This window comes from Mesoplodon bidens (genome assembly GCF_964165515.1).
Source record: "Mesoplodon bidens genome assembly, chromosome: 9".
Taxonomy (NCBI): Eukaryota; Metazoa; Chordata; class Mammalia; order Artiodactyla; family Ziphiidae; genus Mesoplodon; species Mesoplodon bidens.
Window position 1 is genome coordinate 75,184,314 of NC_138166.1, and position 17,904 is coordinate 75,202,217.

The window sequence follows — 17,904 nt, forward strand, 5'->3', positions numbered from 1 at the left end:
GCCTCTTGGGGATGGTTGGCCGGGTTCTTTCAGTCTCTGATTCGCGGAGGCAGCAGTGCGGTACTCTCGCGATATTTGCTGCCGCCAGTCGGCGGGAGCCGCCGCTAGTTCCTGGCGGGCCGTTTTAGCTCCTCTTGTCGCCGGTCCTGCTGTGTTGCCAGCTGCCGGGACGAGCATCATGACGTCCGCCTTGGAGAACTACATCAACCGTATCCTCGAACCGGCCACCGCAGGCATCTGCTGGGGCTGTGGCGAGTCCCGCGCCTGCACCGGAGAGGACCGGTGCTGGAGAGGCAGGGGGTCGGGATCGGCGGGCGGTTGCGACGCCCGGCAGCTGCGGGGCCCGGTATGCGGGTGCAGGGGTTAAGGATCTGGGACCCACCAATCCCGCCCCTGGGGCTGGAACCTGCCGCTTGTACGGGCCCAAGGTGTCTTTTATTTTTAATCTGGAAAAGAAAAAAAAAAAACCCACCAACGTGGTTATTCCGAACTTTTCCGTGTCTCTGTAGAAATCAGCTATTGATTCATCCTTCCTGTTTCCCTAGGGCCTATACGTTCAGGTTTGGGAATAAGAGGAACAGTTTAACTAGCGGCAACGATGGTCGTGTAAATCTGTCTCTGTGTTTGTTTTATTCATAGGCTTTGCTCGTTGTTTGAGGATAGCAAAAACTTTACAGCTGGTGCAAAAATTGAATATCTGCCCCTTTACCACTTGAAATCTCAACTTCTTTGTTGATGGAATTAAATAATGCTTGCTGTTGTAATGGATCGTTTTGAGGGACAAATAACTTTAAAAAGCCCATGTGAATTACCGTATACACCTGTTACCGTTTTAAAGTCTAGGAACGGAACACTGCATTGTGCTGTCATGTACAAATTTGGGACAAAAGTGAAATGCTAAAGGCTTTTAGTGATGCAAGCATATTGGTACCTGTGACATTGAATATAGCTTCTTTTCTTTTGAATTCCAGAAGCCAGGTCCTGGAAGACAGTGTCTTAACGTGCTTGAAATCATTCAACATTGATTAGTTTAGCAACGATCCAATTTTCGTTTTAGAGATGAAGAAATAGGTCTAAGAAAGGGAGAAATATCTTGCTTAACTGTCAAATTGGCAATATTCCCCAATAAGAAAAGAGTACCAAATATCCCAGCTGTTTTAAGATAGAATACACTGACCACACGCAGAAAGGGATGCTCTTTTTCTATTTTTTCCCTTTTCAAAATTGTGTAAATGTCACACCAAATTGAAGAACAAAAAGTTTTTATGTTGTAAATGTGGCTGTGTTGAATAGTTGTATCTTAATTCTGTTACCTTTTTCCTAGTAATTTAAACCATTTCCTTACCAGATTTTAAGTTTTCAGTTTACATGCCCTGAGAAATGCTTTCCTTGATTCAGTTATCAGGAACTGTTGCTGTCATTACTTCTGATGGGAGAATGATTGTGGTAAGTATTTGGCATATTCATTCTCTGCCTTCTTGTAGGCTTATTGGTTGTTAATTTTTATGTACAACCTCTGATCTCTAATGACTAGGCACTACAGTACACCTGCATTGCAGTTTTCTTATGATTCAGGTCTTTATCTCTTTGATAAACAGCTGCCAATCCATATTTTTTTTCATTAATAAACATTGTAAGTTACATACAAGGCTTCTAGAAGCTAGGATGGGTAATAGATTCTGCCCTCAGAGAACTTATAGTCTAGTCTGCAGATATCTGCCTGTATTTTATAATATTTATCTTCCTCCTCCATCTTTTATTTCCTTCCCCATTCAGTGCTCTGACAACCACTACCAGAATCATATAATTTTTTTGAAATTTTGTGTATGGTTCTTAGAAACTTTTTTAAGATTTAGATACTACATCTATAAAATAATGAACATTTAAGACTTGTATGGTGTTAATATTCTTCAGATATTCTTAGGTTGTATGATCTCTTGTTTTTTGTAGAATGAATTATGATGAATGAATAAATTTATTTCATCTCATTTGTCCTTTTATCACAGTATCCCATTTTAATTCCAGAAAAATCTTGGATTCTCTCCTTGACCTGTTCCTTGATCTGAGGAATTTATCCCAGGATTTTGGGCTAGTTAATTTCTTTGTTTATAATTCATATGATTGTTCCAAAGAGTTTCCAAAAAGTTTTAAGGCTGCTAAACTTTCTCTATCGTCTATCTAATTCCTATAGTTTAGTCTTTTATTTTCCCATTCTGCAGTTCTGTTTTTGTTTGTTTTGTTTTTAATCCTTGTGATTTTTTCTCAGTGGATCCTTAAGTGACGATTACCAAAGTGTCAGACTTTGCCATTTATTAAACATATGTCATGTACCAGGCATGTTACATGTGTTATCTCACTTAATCTCGGTACAGCTCTGTGAAAAAGAATTAACCCTGCATTCTAGGTTAGGAACCTAGCTCAGAAAAAGTAAGTTACTTTCCCAGAGTCACGTGGATATAAGTGGCAGAACCAAACTGGAATTTAAATTGAATTCGACTCCAAAAGCTAAGGCCAGTTGCCTTGCTTCCTTCTTAATCAAGAGAACAATAATGTTTTTGGTTTTGTTTTTAAGGTACTTCACATTGTATTGAGTCAAATAAGCACAGTTTGAAATATTTTAATCTCATCTTAGAAGCCTATTGCTATTAACAAATATTTGCAAATAGTTTTTTAGTTTGTAAAAACCTCAAGTTTAAATTTTCGTTTTTGTTAACAGGATAGATGATAAATTGGAAAATTACTTTAATTTTATAGAAGAAGGAAAGCCATTTAAAAAGAGCATTTTTAAGTACTAAAAGAGCATTTTTGAGTACTAAAGTTCAGTAGTTGTGTATTTCTTTTGACACATGGTTCACTTTATAGAATAGTTGCATGTAAAATGAAGCCTAGAGGCTATGTATGGATGTGGTAACAACGCTTTGCTAGTTCAGTATAGTAAATACTCCATAATGTTACTCCATAACATTAACTAACGTTTCTCTTCTTAGCTAACATTTTCTCTTTATTTCACTCTAATTTTATATATTTTGAATTTTAAAACATGAAACTTTAATGAGAAATTTAACCAACCAAAACCAATGTAAATTGATGTTTTTCAGAAACTTGAATAGCATCTGAGTTACCATGTTGTAATAGGCCCATGTTTTTCTTTTTTAAGAACCACGATTCTTCATAAAACTTCTCTGAATATATCCTTCAAGTTCTAGAATGTTCTAAGTGTTATAGTCATGTCTATATCTACTGTTACTGGGTTATTGGGAGGATTAAATAAGTAAATCCACATGAGGCCCATCAAACACTCTTGGCAGATACTAAGTACTCATTAAGCCTTAGCTATTACTACCAGTTGAAGTTTGTGTACTGATTTGAATCTCTGAAAAGTGGTAGATTATATTTGTGTGTTCATAGTAGTATAATATAGAAGTTTAGTGGTCTGGCTTTGAAGCAAGCCTTTCATGGTTTGAATTCTAGCTCCGCTAATTTCTGCCCATGAAACCTTGAGGGATTACTTCTCTGTGCCTCAAATTTGCTTGTCTGAAGTGGGAATGTTTATAGTATCTACCACAAAGGGTAGAGATTAATTGAGATAATGTGTGCATCATGATTACTAGCATGTAACATGAAGTGATACTGTTACATTGCTATAGCTGCTGTGTAGAGGACTATTTCCCTTAAGTTTCCCTTGTTTTAGTTTGTATCTTTAGAATATTAGCTCCTGGACTACCTGGGCTCTTATGCTACTTCCTTGGAAATAAACTAGTACATAGGTGTCCTTTGTAATTCTCAACAACTCTGCACACTAGTCAGAAGCGTGGTGGGTTCCCCACCACCCCTCTTAAAAAACCAAGAGGTAAGTTTGGTGCCTGTTGATCATAAAGAGGTATTGTATTTTACAGAGAACTTATATATATTTAAAATAGGTACTTCTCTTGGAGTACCTGGCAACTAAAATGGTGTCATTGAATTAACACATTCAGGTAAACCAGAATATTTGTCTTTTTCTCTTGAATGTTTTCTTTACAGGGAACACTGAAGGGTTTTGACCAGACTATTAATTTGATTTTGGATGAAAGCCATGAACGAGTGTTCAGCTCTTCACAGGGAGTAGAACAAGTGGTACTAGGTTTATACATCGTGAGAGGTGATAATGTGTAAGTAAAATATGTCTTTTTAAAGGCAAGTTAAATATACTATAGGTGTACTGCCTTGCTATATGGAGAATAGGTTTCTATCTACTGAGATTTTCCATATTTCTAATAGTTAAGTAGCTTGGATAGTGTCCAGAAAGAGCCCTACCTTACACTGAATACTTCATTGGAGAGGCTTCTTAAAATGTTCTTCCAAAGTACCCCTAATTCCAGAGGAACATAAATATACCTCCAGGGCCCAGGGCTAGGGTTTGAAAATGTCTTTGAAATCTCTTGTGTGAACAGTTTTAAATAATGCTTTATAACATAACTGTATTTATCCATTACTTACTTTTTTCTTCTAATTTTTTAGTATAATTGGCTTACTTAAGATGTCCCATGTTTATGTTGTGGCCTCAGTTAACTTGTGACACTGATATGGCAGTTTGAGAAGATATATTTTAGTGGTAGCAATTTAAGGAAAGTGCAACAGTGTAGAGCAATACTGTCCAATACAACTTTTGGGGATGATGGAAACGTTGTATATCTGCATTGTCCACTATGGTAGGTACTAGCTGTGTGTGTGGCCATTGAGTACTTGAAAAGTAGCTGGTGTGACTGAACAACTGAATTTTAGATTTTATTTAATTGTAATTAATTTTAATAGTTACATGTGGCTAGCAGCTTCTGTATTAGTGCAATTATAGAGGCTAGAAGAGTGTTGAATCAGTTTTCTAGTGAGTACTGTTTAAAATTAAAACATGGCTAGAAGTCAGCAAAAGATGTATTAGCATCTCAGATTATTTTTTTGGACAAGTAGGATATGGAAGATAAAGGAATACTTTACTTATTTTGTTTGTCTTAGGAAAATTATCTTTAGATGTATAAATCATTTGATCTTTAATCAGAGATTTATAAAATATTCTATAGAGATAATATGTAGGTGAAGTGAGCTGTAAAGGCGAAGCAGGTGGGGCCCAGGTCTCCTGACCAGAACAGCACTGATTGTTTATATTGGGGCTCTGCATAATAATTGATTTTAAGATGATTTCTCCTACTTTAATTAAAAAAAAAATTTTTTTTTGAACTTCAATTTAAAACAATTTAAAACATTGCTATAGACACAGTGGTACGCTGGAGCCAGCTTGTACTGGCTCACGGAAGCAGATTTTTATATTTTGGGGAATTTTGCAAGCTGGTTGGTTGATGTCTTTTTGGTAGCTTGAAATTGGCCATAGTGGGAGTATCTGCACTATGGATAGCAGTCAACACTGCAAATCAGCCTCCCCCTTTTCCTTGCAGAGCTAGTTTTAAAACATTTTCCAGCACTCCACTGTCTTCCATAGGATTTTAAATTATACTAAATTTTTAGTGATGGAATTAAGATCTTGATATGTTTCATATTGAGAAAACTTAATATATTCTCCTAAAGTTTGGTACTTCCCATTTATTAGAGAACTGAAGACTGTATACAGTTTAAAGCAAAATCGGGCAAATTCTGTATAACATTTGTAGAATTTACTTTCATTAAAACCAAACAAATTTAAACAACCAATTTTTTATGTAGTAATGTTTCATACATGTCCCATGGTCTGGATGTAACAATGACCTTATCCAGCTAGAGAGCCATGGCTTGGTTACCTAGCATGGTATTAGTGAAATTAATGTTATAGGTGTTATGTTAGTGTTGAATCAAGGAAAAATTTACTGGCTTTAACCCTTGCCAATCACAACAAAAAATCATTTGTTAGATACCTAAGTATCTGTTCTATTATTGTCTTTAGGTGTGAAGAATTGTACTTCTTTTTGGTGTTGGATTTAAATTGAGTCAACTGAGAAATCATGAAAGGGAAACTAATAGATTTTATATGTACCATTGATGGATTTAGTTCATTGAAGTTACTCAGATAAAGACTCGTGATCCAGTCACACTATATGCAGTCTGTTCTTTAACATTCGTTCCTGTAACAATGTTGCCTTCAATTTATTTAGGTTTTGTGACTTTAAATGTACAATTCACAACCTTATGAAAATGTTTGTTTTTCACCTTAAGTAGTAGTTCTTTTTACTGTCTCCTCTCAGTTTTAATCAGAAATGAGATTGTTTTAACTGATTTTTTTCCCTTAAACAATTACAGTGCAGTCATTGGAGAAATTGATGAAGAGACAGATTCTGCACTTGATTTGGGGAATATTCGAGCAGAACCTCTGAACTCTGTAGCACACTAAGGATAAACTACATATATTGGACATCTGTAAATCTTTGTACAGAAACTGATTATTCTGAGGATGATGGGCAGAATTTTTATGAAAGCGTAATTGTGGATTTTGACTCCATATTGATTCATTGTAATATGATATGTAAATTAAAATATTTCTACATTTTCTTGAAAAAAACTTTTTTTTTTTTTTGCCTAAATCATACATTTGGTAGCTTGGTTTTATTTTTCTATTAAATAGTATACAAATCTAATGATTATTTTGAGAACTTTTAGAAAAGACATTCTGCTATTTTAATATTTATGGAAAACAAGTTGAAAAGAGAAATTCAAGTATTCTATAAATTAAGCATACAAATACCATCAATAGTGCAGGATACATATGTTTCTGTCCCTGATTTTTAAGAAAGTCACAGGAAGTTAAATCTTGTCTTGTGCAGTTATCTGAACCATCCCCATTTATCACACTGCCCTGGTGGCTCCCTAGCACTTTAGAAGTGTGGGTAAAAGTGTGTTTGGTTGAGAAAAGGAAAAATGCTAACAAAGTTGTATATTACCTGAAAAAATTGATTCCATGTGGTCTTAAAAGCCATCTTATCCTTTAAGAATTGGGGAATTTCTAGTATTAAAGGAGTTTTTTGCTATTTATAAATGTGAGTAAATAAATCTTAAGTTTATATTGAGGCAGTGCTTGCTCTTATTGTCAACAACTTTTCATGACTCCCTAGTTCCATGAACCTGATTTCAAAAGAAATAAACCTGTTTTCTCTAAGCATGTCAGGCCTATTCTTTGGTTGATTATTGTAGTGAATCAATTAAGTACATAAATGTCCCTCATCTACAAATAGGCTATTTTCTAAAACTCCCTTGTACAACTGGTTGTGTATACTTTTTAAAGAATCCATAGAAACAATGCTATAAGCAGTGTTTAGATATCCAGGCTAGTCCACAAAAATTCTCATCAAGTCATATGTAGGCCGAAGTGTGTAACTTTGTGATAACAATAGAAAAATATTTACATTCTTGTAATTCAAACAAAATTTTAATAGTTTCTTTTTCTTTTTTTCAATGAAAGTGTTTAAAATAGGAGTTGGCAAGCTTCTTTTGTAAAGATGCAGATAGTAAATATTTTAAGCTTTGTGGGCCATATGGTCTTTGTCACAGCTACTCAAATCTGTTTTGTAGCATGAAAATAGCCGTAGATAATACCTGATGAATAGCTGTGGCTGGGTTCCAATAAAACTTCATTTACAATAACAGGTGGCAGGCTGGATTTGGCCAGTAGGCCATAGTTGCTGTCCCTTGGCTCAAAATGAAAAATACAAGCTCAATAAGAAGAGATGATGGCTAATTTGTATAAATTCTGAAAAGGGCTTCTGGAATGGATCCTTTCAGAGTTCAGAGGTTGGTTTCATCATATTTTTTAATATTGAAAACCCTACTTATTAAACATGGCAGTTTTTTGGTTCACAAATAAAACATTTTCCAGAGGAAAATATCATGACATTTTCACAAAAACAAGACTTGTAAGGAGAAAATTGTTGAGATAGTTTTGGTCATCAAGCACCATTACCCAGAATAACTTGGCTGATGTTCTGATGTTTAGGATTGTCTCTGGGAGGATTAGAGGAAGGTTAGGTAGTACTGGCTATTCATAAATACTTGGCTTTTGTAGTATAAGGTTTTATGATCAATTTAGTAATAAAAATAATGCAAAGTGGGTAAAGCAAACAGGCCACTTTAATTAGGGACTGTAAACCAGGTGTTCTGTTTAAATAAATAATGTATTTTAAATCAGTAAACTAATTCCAAAAGTCAAATAAGGAATATAGATCATTTGATTGCTAAGTGAAACATATTCTAAGTATAAATGATGTCCAGAATCAGACGCTTTCTCAACATAGTTGACCTAACACACATTACACATGAGCCAGTAAACAAACCATAGTCCCTCTCCCTCACAGTAATGAGTTTCTAATATGATGTGTTCTCCTTCTGAAATCTAAAATGCCTTGTAAAGATGTATTTTCCTTATTGATGCCAGAAAAATAATTCCCAGAATATGAATTGGATGTCTTTATTAATGGTTGGTAGGGGAAATGCATGAGAATACACCAAATGGTACATGGAATTCTTCATTCCTGGGTGCACGTGGTAGGCTCTTTATGCTCATAACCCATTCAAGTTGGATTTCGTTTTTCATGAGCATTGTAAGGGAGCCACAATTATGAGTGGCAACTTGATTAATATGCAGTGTCAAGTCTTTTATATATATATATATATATTTTTTTTTTTTTGGCGGTACACGGGCCTCTCACTGTTGTGGCCTCTCCCGTTGCGGAGCACAGGCTCTGGACGCGCAGGCTCAGCGGCCATGGCTCATGGGCCCAGCCGCTCCCCGGCATGTGGGATCTTCCCAGACTGGGGCACGAACCTGTGTCCCCTGCATCGGCAGGCAGACTGTCAACCACTGCGCCACCGGGGAAGCCCTTTTATATTCTTTAATGAGACTTTATTCTGTAATCAATTTCTTATTTATAAAAAAGGCTAAAATCAATTTTAACTTGCAATTACCTCTGTGCTTTGTGAGTCAGACGCTAAGCCCAACTTAATAATGAATCAAAGAAATTATTCTTGGCAAAATATTTTCACTAAAGTTTTTTGTAAAGGGCAATTAACTGCAAAAAGGACTTAATTTGTTTCTTTTTAGCTGAAAAGATACTATCTGTTTAAAACAAAGATAATCTTTTATTAGTAATTGCTTTACTTAAACATCTGTTTAACACCTTTATAAAGTCATTCTAAATTTTTAACCTAATGCAGGCTATCCATGACAACATTTTTCTCAGATGTGTAACATGAAAGATTTACCATGTGGATGAGAAAGTATACAGTCCCTTCATAATGGCATGTGAACCTATTTGTGTAGTAGCCACTGTTAAAAAGCAGTCCTTAACTGGCACTATAGTGTATTCTGGGCCTTCACCTTTGAAATTAGTAGGGAGCATTTACCAAGTGCATAGGATGTGCCAGGCATGATGCCAAGTGCTTACAGTACTGATCATTTTATGTATGGGGAAACAGGCTCAACAGGGTTAAGTGTCTTACAGGAGGTCATACTTGTGAATATCAGGCTCTTAATTGAACCAGGTTTTTGTACTCCTTATATAATAATGCCTAGCAGTAGCAAGTATAGCCTCAAAATCTCTGTTGTCAAGCTATCTCTCAGAAGCCTGAAGGAAATACTTAGGTATCTAAGGCAGTTCCCAAAGCTGCGTTGTGGACCATTTTCATTTGATTACCTGAGATGCTTTAAATACTCTGGGGCCCTACTCTAACTCATTGTGGTTCAGTAGATCTGAAATGGATCAGAAAGGAATACTCACTAAAAAGCTAAGTAATGAAAGTGTGGTGGAATTACTAAAAGACCTAGCACTTGTCATATGCCTGGATGAATCCCCAATCATGCCTCATAATCCTTACCTTTAAGACAGGCATAATACCTATCTTCCAGGGTGTGGCAAGTGAAAGTAGACTGCATTTAAAACGGTGTGATTTGTGGGCTACAACAGTAAACAGCTATTCTAGGTATTCAAAGACCAACGTGGAAAGGTTACAAACATGGGTCTTATCACTTTAGTTTTACAGAGTTCCACTTGCTATCATATTGCTAAGAGTTTGGAGTATATAAATTATGAGGATTTCAGGTTAAATAGAAGGTATGTATAATAAGTTTACATTATTTTAACAAATATACTGTAAGATTAATTTGTTTTATGGCAATCATATATTTTTGACTAAGAATTTGAAAATGAAAACTCAAAACACATGTAAGCTGGGGCCTCTTCATTTTATAAATTTCCTTTTACTCAGTTCAAATTTTATCTTACTAATTTTTTTTTTAAACTTGGGCTGTTATTCTCATTTCTATGTCATGGACACATTTGATTTAAAAAATTACTTTCTGTTTACATGTAAGATTGAAAAACGAATGTTGACAAGGCAGAGCTACCTCCATCCATGTTGACACTGATTCATTAAACAGCACAGTGCTCTCATTAAACCAGCTACAAATTCATTTAATTGCAAGATATTTAGTCCTTATCCTCCATCTTGTTTACAGGGATTATTCGTGTGAATTTGGTCAAATGCTTGTTGTGATCTTCACTCCTCTCTGTAATGGGGAAGCTACATGGAATGAGCATAGCTGGACTTTGTGCACTGATGCTGCCTCCTAGTGATCACTGCTTTCTTTTCTATGTGTTCTTAGACTTTAAAAAAATATGGGAACAGATGTATATGTATGACTGATTCACTTTGTTATAAAGCAGAAACTAATAAAAAAATAGATTTTGGAATTTTGTCAGGGACTTGTGTCAAGCTATTAATGCATGCTAGATAATTGCTCAAAGCTGTGGATATACCAGGGAACAACAGTAACAAGTCTCTTGTCCTTGTGAAGCTTATATCTATCTATGTAGCACGTCAAGCAAACCATCTTGACTCAAATTTACTGTCCAAGGTCATGAGTTGTTTCATCAAATTCTTTCAGAACTCTACGATAACTTATGGGGCTTGAGTTCATTTAAAGTAACTAGAAACTGACTTCTTAAGTGGATATAATTCATATGAATCATCTTCCCAACATTTTTTTCTGTTTTAGGAGTGCAGAGTCTATGTAGGTTGCATAACACTAAGGATAAAGGCAAACTAGGACTTGACCAGCGGTCTTCTATCATTAGTTAACAGTATACCATCTGCTGCCTGCTATCATCATTTGGTGAATGGAGAAGGAGAGGACTATTCTTTAAGACATCTTTCAGATCTTTTCTTAGGTTTAGCATTAAAGCATCCAATTTTTTTTAAAGCATCCAATTTTTGTACTGATATTTCGTTATGCCCTTTTACTTCCATCTTTTTTGTACATCTTTCTTTTTTAAACATCCTTTTATTTTATAAATGTATTACTTGCCAGAAGTGACACAGGTCAAATATTGGTAAAACTAGAATCAAAATCCCATCCTACTATTTCTACTCTGGTGCTCCTTCAGCTCTGTGAAGTGGCTTCTTCTATCTTATCATAAGGGTGATTTTCAATTATACTGTAAACATTTTGATTTTAGTTTTCTTTTCACAATATGCTGGCTTTACAATTACCATGTAATGAAAATGGTACCAACTTGTTACTATATTTGAAGTATGTTGAAAGGAAAAGAATCCAGGAGCAGGGGTTGGGGGTAAGAGACATCTCAGGGGTTACAACACATTCTCATTTATGAAAACAAAGTATTGATTACTACTTTATCTATGAAACAGAGTGAACAAACTCTAGGTCCAATCAGGTTTCTCAGGGGAAAAAAAATTTAAAAAGCAAACATATAGCTAAATCAGATTTCACGAAGTATCTCTTAACTTGATCCTGTATACTATTAATGCAAAGATGCTATGGGGAGAGGAATGGATTTGGAAGCCTAGCAGGCTGGGAATTAAATTATGGTTCAGCCACTTCTTAACTATGGGATCTTGGGCCAATTAATCCATCTCCCTAAACAGCAATTTTGTAATTAATAAAAAGAAAATGATAGCATGGCAACCTTGCAAAGCTAATATGATGGTTATGCAGAGAATGTAAGTTAACCACATAATGTTATATCTAGACCAGAGTAAAACACTGAATAAATGTTAGTTCCATTTCTTTTCATTTCCCTATTTAAAAGGTAATGAGGGCTTCCCTGGTGGCGCAGTGGTTGAGAGTCCGCCTGCCGATGCAGGGGACATGGGTTCGTGCCCCGGTCCGGGAAGATCCCACATGCCGCGGGGCAGCTGGGCCCGTGAGCCATGGCCGCTGAGCAGGCGCGTCCGGAGCCTGTGCTCCGCAATGGGAGAGGCCACAACAGTGAGAGGCCCGCATACCGCAAAAAATAAAATAAAATAAAAAAAGGTAATGAATTGAAGGAGAAAAACCATATGTTCACCTCAGTAGATGCAGAGAAAGCTTTTGACAAAATTCAACACCCATTTATGGTAAAAACCCTCCAGAAAGTAGCCAGAGAGGGAACTTACCTCAACATAATAAAGGCCATATATGACAGACCCACAGCCAACATCATCCTCAATGGTGAAAAACTGAAACCATTTCCACTAACATCAGGAACAAGACAAGGTTGCCCACTCTCACCACTATTATTCAACATAGTTTTGGAAGTTTTAGCCACAGCAATCAGAGAAGAAAAAGAAATAAAAGGAATCCAGATTGGAAAAGAAGTAAAAATGTCACTGTTTGCAGATGACATGATACTATACATAGAGAATCCTAAAGATGCTACCAGAAAACTACTAGAGCTAATCAATGAATTTGGTAAAGTAGCAGGATACAAAATTAATGCACAGAAATCTCTTGCATTTCTATACACTAATGATGAAAAATCTGAAAGTGAAATTAAGAAAACACTCCCATTTACCAATGCAACAAAAAGAATAAAATATCTAGGAATAAACCTACCTAAGGAGACAAAAGACCTGTATGCAGAAAATTATAAGACACTGATGAAAGAAATGAAAGATGATACAAACAGATGGAGAGATATACCATGTTCTTGGATTGGAAGAATCAACATTTTGAAAATGACTCTACTACCCAAAGTAATCTACAGATTCAATGCAATCCCTATCAAACTACCACTGGCATTTTCCACAGAAATAGAACAAAAAGATTCACAATTTGTGTGGAAACAAAAAAGACCCCGAATATCTAAAGCAACCTTGAGAAAGAAAAATGGAGCTGGAGGAATCAGGCTCCCTGACTTCAGACTGTACTACAAAGCTACAATAATCAAGACAGTCTGGTACTGGCACAAAAACAGAAATATAGATCAATGGAACAGGATAGAAAGCACAGAGATAAACCCACGCACATATGGTCACCTTTGATAAAGGAGGTGAGAATATACAATGGAGGAAAAACAGCCTCTTCAATAAGTGGTGCTGGAAAAACTGGACAAATACATGTAAAAGAATGAAATTAGAACACTCCCTAACCATACACAAAAATAAACTCAAAATGGATTAAAGACCTAAATTTAAGGCCAGACACTATCAAACTCTTAGAGGAAAACATAGGCAGAACACTCTATGACATAAATCACAGCAAGATCCTTTTTGACCCACCTCCTAGAGAAATGGAAATGAAAACAAAAATAAACAAATTGGACCTGGTGAAAATTAAAAGTTTATGCACATCAAAGGAAACCATAAACAAGATGAAAAGACAACCCTCAGAATGGGAGAAAATATTTGCAAATGAAGCAACTGACAAAGGATTAATCTCCAAAATTTACAAGCAGTTCATGTAACTCAATGTCAAAAAAACAACCCAATCCAAAAATGGGCAGAAGACCTAAATCGAGATTTCTTCAAAGAAGATATACAGACTGCCAACAAACACATGAAAGAATGCTCAACATCATTAATCATTAGAGAAATGCAAATCCAAACTACAATGAGATATCATCTCACACCAGTCAGAATGGCCATTATCAAAAAATATAGAAACAATAAATGCTGGAGAGGGTGTGGAGAAAAGGGAACCCTCTTGCACTGTTGGTGGGAATGTAAATTGATACAGCCACTATGGAGAACAGTATGGAGACTCCTTAAAAAACTAAAAGTAGAACTACCATATGACCCAGCAATCCCACTACTGGGCATATACCCTGAGAAAACCATAATTCAAAGTCATGTACCACAATGTTCATTGCATCTCTATTTACAATAGCCAGGACATGGAATCAACCTAAGTGTCCACCAACAGATGAATGGATAAAGAAGATGTGGCACATATATACAATGGAATATTACCAGCCATAAAAATAAATGAAATTGAGTTATTTGTAGTGAGGTGGATGGACCTAGAGTCTGTCATACAGAGTGAAGTAAGTCAGAAAGAGAAAAACAAATACCGTATGCTAACACATACATATGGAATGTAAAAAGAAAAAAAAAATGGTTATGAAGAACCTAGGAGCAAGATGGGAATACAGATGGAGACCTCCTAGAGAATGGACTTGAGGATACGGGGAGGTGGAAGGATAAGCTGTGACAAAGCAAGAGAGTGGCATGGACATATATACACTACCAAATGTAAAATAGGTAGCTGGTGGGAAGCAGCCGCATGGCACAGGGAGATCAGCTTGGTGCTTTGTGACCACCTAGAGGGGTAGGATAGTGAGGGTGGGAGGGAGGGATATGGAAGAGGGAAGAGATATGGGGATATATGTATATGTATAACTGATTCACTTTGTTATAATGCAGAAACTAACACACCATGGTTAAGCAATTATACTCCAATAAAGATGTTAAAAAAAAAGTAATGAATCAATCTATAAAGTCCTACCTGTTTAATGTCTTCTTTAGAACTCTCTTCCATTACTGAAAAGTAAAATGAATTTGAATCAGCAATAGAAAAATACATGATAATATTAAGAACATAATACTCTTACAATTTGTCACAAAATATCCCTTTGGAACACACCTGGAGAATATTCCAGAGTGAATATTGATTATACTATTGGTAGGCAATTTATGCATTAAAATCTCTCACATCCCTACCATCACAATCATTATATGTCAGAGAATGTGATTTAACAAAATTTGATACCTAGAAGTGAATTACATTATCCTAACCTATCATAATCCTAACCTAACCCTGTCAAATCAGAAAATGGCATCATGACACAGAATTGGTATCACAATTGCAGAATAACAAATTTAAACATCATGATGATTTTTTGGACCTCTTTCCCTAGGGGCAGAGGCCAGCACACTTACTTCATTATTAATATTATTATTATTATTTTTTTGCGGTACATGGGCCTCTCACTGTTGTCTCTCCCGTTGCGGAGCACAGGCTTCGGACGTGCAGGCTCAGCGGCCATGCCTCACAGGCCCAGCTGCTCCACAGCATGTGGGATCTTCCCAAACCGGGGCACGAACCCGTGTCCCCTGCACCGGCAGGCGGACTCTCAACCACTGCGCCACCAGAGAAGTCCTTCACTATAATTTTTTAGTCTAGGGAGGGAATGTAGGTAGAGACTGTTCAGTATAGCATGAAGCCTCCATCATAAGGCCTAGAGGCACCATACTTTGCAATATGGCGGGTAACAGAAAACAGATAAGAGATAATGATCCTTTCAAAAGCTTTCCAGCTGCTAGGGGAGAGGAGTGCAAAAGACACCAATGTATTTACTTTTTATTTTTCTTCTCAGAACAATGCTAGTAAACTCATTTAGCCCTAGCCATTTTATCTACCTTGTGAATTGAATTCTGCAAATTTGGTTATTTGGTGTTTTCTCTCTCTTGGAGGAACAAATAAAATGTCCCATGTTAAGAACTTACCTACTCTGAACTAACTCTCATTGAAGGTTATACTCAATGGGGTAAGTTTAAGCTGAATCATTGAGGAGGTGGTGGCAATCTGCCAGAGAGGAACCTGCCAGATATGCAAATAGCAATTGATATCAACATATTCAAGCTACCAGAATAAGGCACCATGTGTCCCTCTCTCTAGTGGAAGAAATTCTTATTTGCACCTGTAAGCCAAAAAGGTGTCATTTAAAAAAAGTACTTTTCATGCTAGAGAAACTAGTTGTAGGAACTAGATTGTGTGGCACAGATTATCCAGGTTCATCTATCAAGGGAAGAGGACCAGTGAGGAGCATTTGAAACAGTATTTATCGTCAATATTGACTCTCTTTCCAATAAAGAGATGATAAAGAAAGAGTTTGTGATTCTAGTTTTTAAGTGGTGACCTCTTGGTGCTAGAGAGGCTGGACTCTTAGGTAGCAGGATGGTCCAAAGAGTCAGTGCAGTGTGATGTCGCTTTCTAAATCCTTTCCATCATCATGCTTTGTCAGCTTGCAAGGCATTATGATGAGCCCTATGCCAAAAGATAAAGAAAACCTTTTCCATTAACTTGGCATTTTTAAAAACCATTTAAAAAGCTACCCACTGATCTTTCTATTACAGAATGTTGTCGCATGACTTAGCTGCCTTGAAATTTGAATATAAAGATCAAACTTAGACAATGTAGATATTACCCCCAAAGTAGAAACATATGGAAATACAACACAAATAATTTTAAGTGTATATTGAGGTAAGAAAAGGACTTATTTATGCTCCAATATTAGAGCAATACCAGTATACTTAAAAGACATGAGAATTATTTGTTGAGTGAATAAGTGAATGAATGAAAATTATGTTTTCCTTAGAAAAGATTTTTGAAAAACTATAGAAATTTACTCTATAGTGAGTACCATGACAATCAGAACTACATCTATTTCATGCCTGTATTTTTGATACCTAGTAAAATGCCTGATGTATAGAAGAGCTACAAAATTGAGACTAAACTAATGTTGGATTCATACAGTTGTTCAGGTCATGCACTGCACAAGTTACCAACTCTAAGAGGCACCATTTTCATTGCAGCATTTTTGTCTTTGTGACATATTTTTGTACGTCTATTAAAACTTTGAGTTAGGTCCAGAGATGGGCTATTTGTACATTTATTATACAAACCTAACTCTTCTGGCTGATGGCAATAAAGTATCTTGTTCTAACAAAATTAGTAAATGTTATGGACTGGATGCTTGTGTCCCTCCAAAATTCATGTGTTGAAACCCTAATGGCAATGTGATGATATTTGGAGGTGGGGCCTTTGGGAAGTAATTGAGTCATGGGAGCCCTCCTGAATAGGATTAGTGCCTTTATAAGAAAAGGCCAGAGACAGCTAGCTGTTTCAGCCATATGAGGACATAGCAAGTAAACCAGGAAGAAGGCCCTCACCAAGAACCCGAACATGCAGGCACCCTGATCTCAGACTTCCAGCCTCTGGAATTGTGATAAAAAATGTTTGTTGTTTAAGCTACCTAGTCTATGGTAATTTGTTATGGCAGTCTAAATTGATTAAGAAGTAAATCATGGGCTTCCCTGGTGGTGCAGTGGTTGAGGGTCCGCCTGCCGATACAGGGGACACGGGTTCGTGCCCCGGTCCGGGAGGATCCCATGTGCTGCGGAGTGGCTGGGCCCGTGAGCCATGGCCACTGGGCCTGTGCGTCCAGAGCCTGTGCTCCGCAGCGGGAGAGGCCGCGACGGTGAGAGGCCCGCGTACCGCAAAAAAAAGAAAAAAAAAAGAAGTAAATCATGATGATTAGCCAACAAACAGTAGAAAAGTATTTTGTTCTAAGGGGAACAAAACATTCTCTTCAAGTTATGAAAGAGAAAGATCATTAATTGTTAATGCAGCCACATATAACTTGTGATTCTCAATAAAGAATTGCTTTAATAATTTCTATACTGATCGCAAAAGTAAATTAAAATATAATATCTTATTGGTATTAGTGTACACCATCTAAACCTGATATATATATATATATATATTTTTGGCTGCGTTGCGTCTTTGTTGCTGCACGTGGGCTTTCTCTAGTTGCAGTGAGCAGGGCCTGCTCTTCGTTGTGGCGCACAGGCTTCTCATTGCGGTGGCTTCTCTTGTTGCGGATCAGGGCT

At 36.6% G+C, this 17,904-nt stretch overlaps 1 protein-coding gene across 1 annotated transcript; it reads left to right on the forward strand.

The window, feature by feature from the left end:
• Positions 1-96: 96 nt before the first annotated feature.
• On the forward strand, positions 97-7,028 carry LSM8 (LSM8 homolog, U6 small nuclear RNA associated). The gene is made up of 4 exons (XM_081244777.1): positions 97-209; positions 1,406-1,446; positions 4,024-4,151; positions 6,265-7,028. The coding sequence occupies exons 1-4, from the start codon at positions 179-181 to the stop codon at positions 6,353-6,355; spliced, it is 291 nt and encodes a 96-aa protein (XP_081100903.1). The 5' UTR covers positions 97-178; the 3' UTR covers positions 6,356-7,028.
• The last annotated feature ends 10,876 nt before the right edge of the window (positions 7,029-17,904 follow it).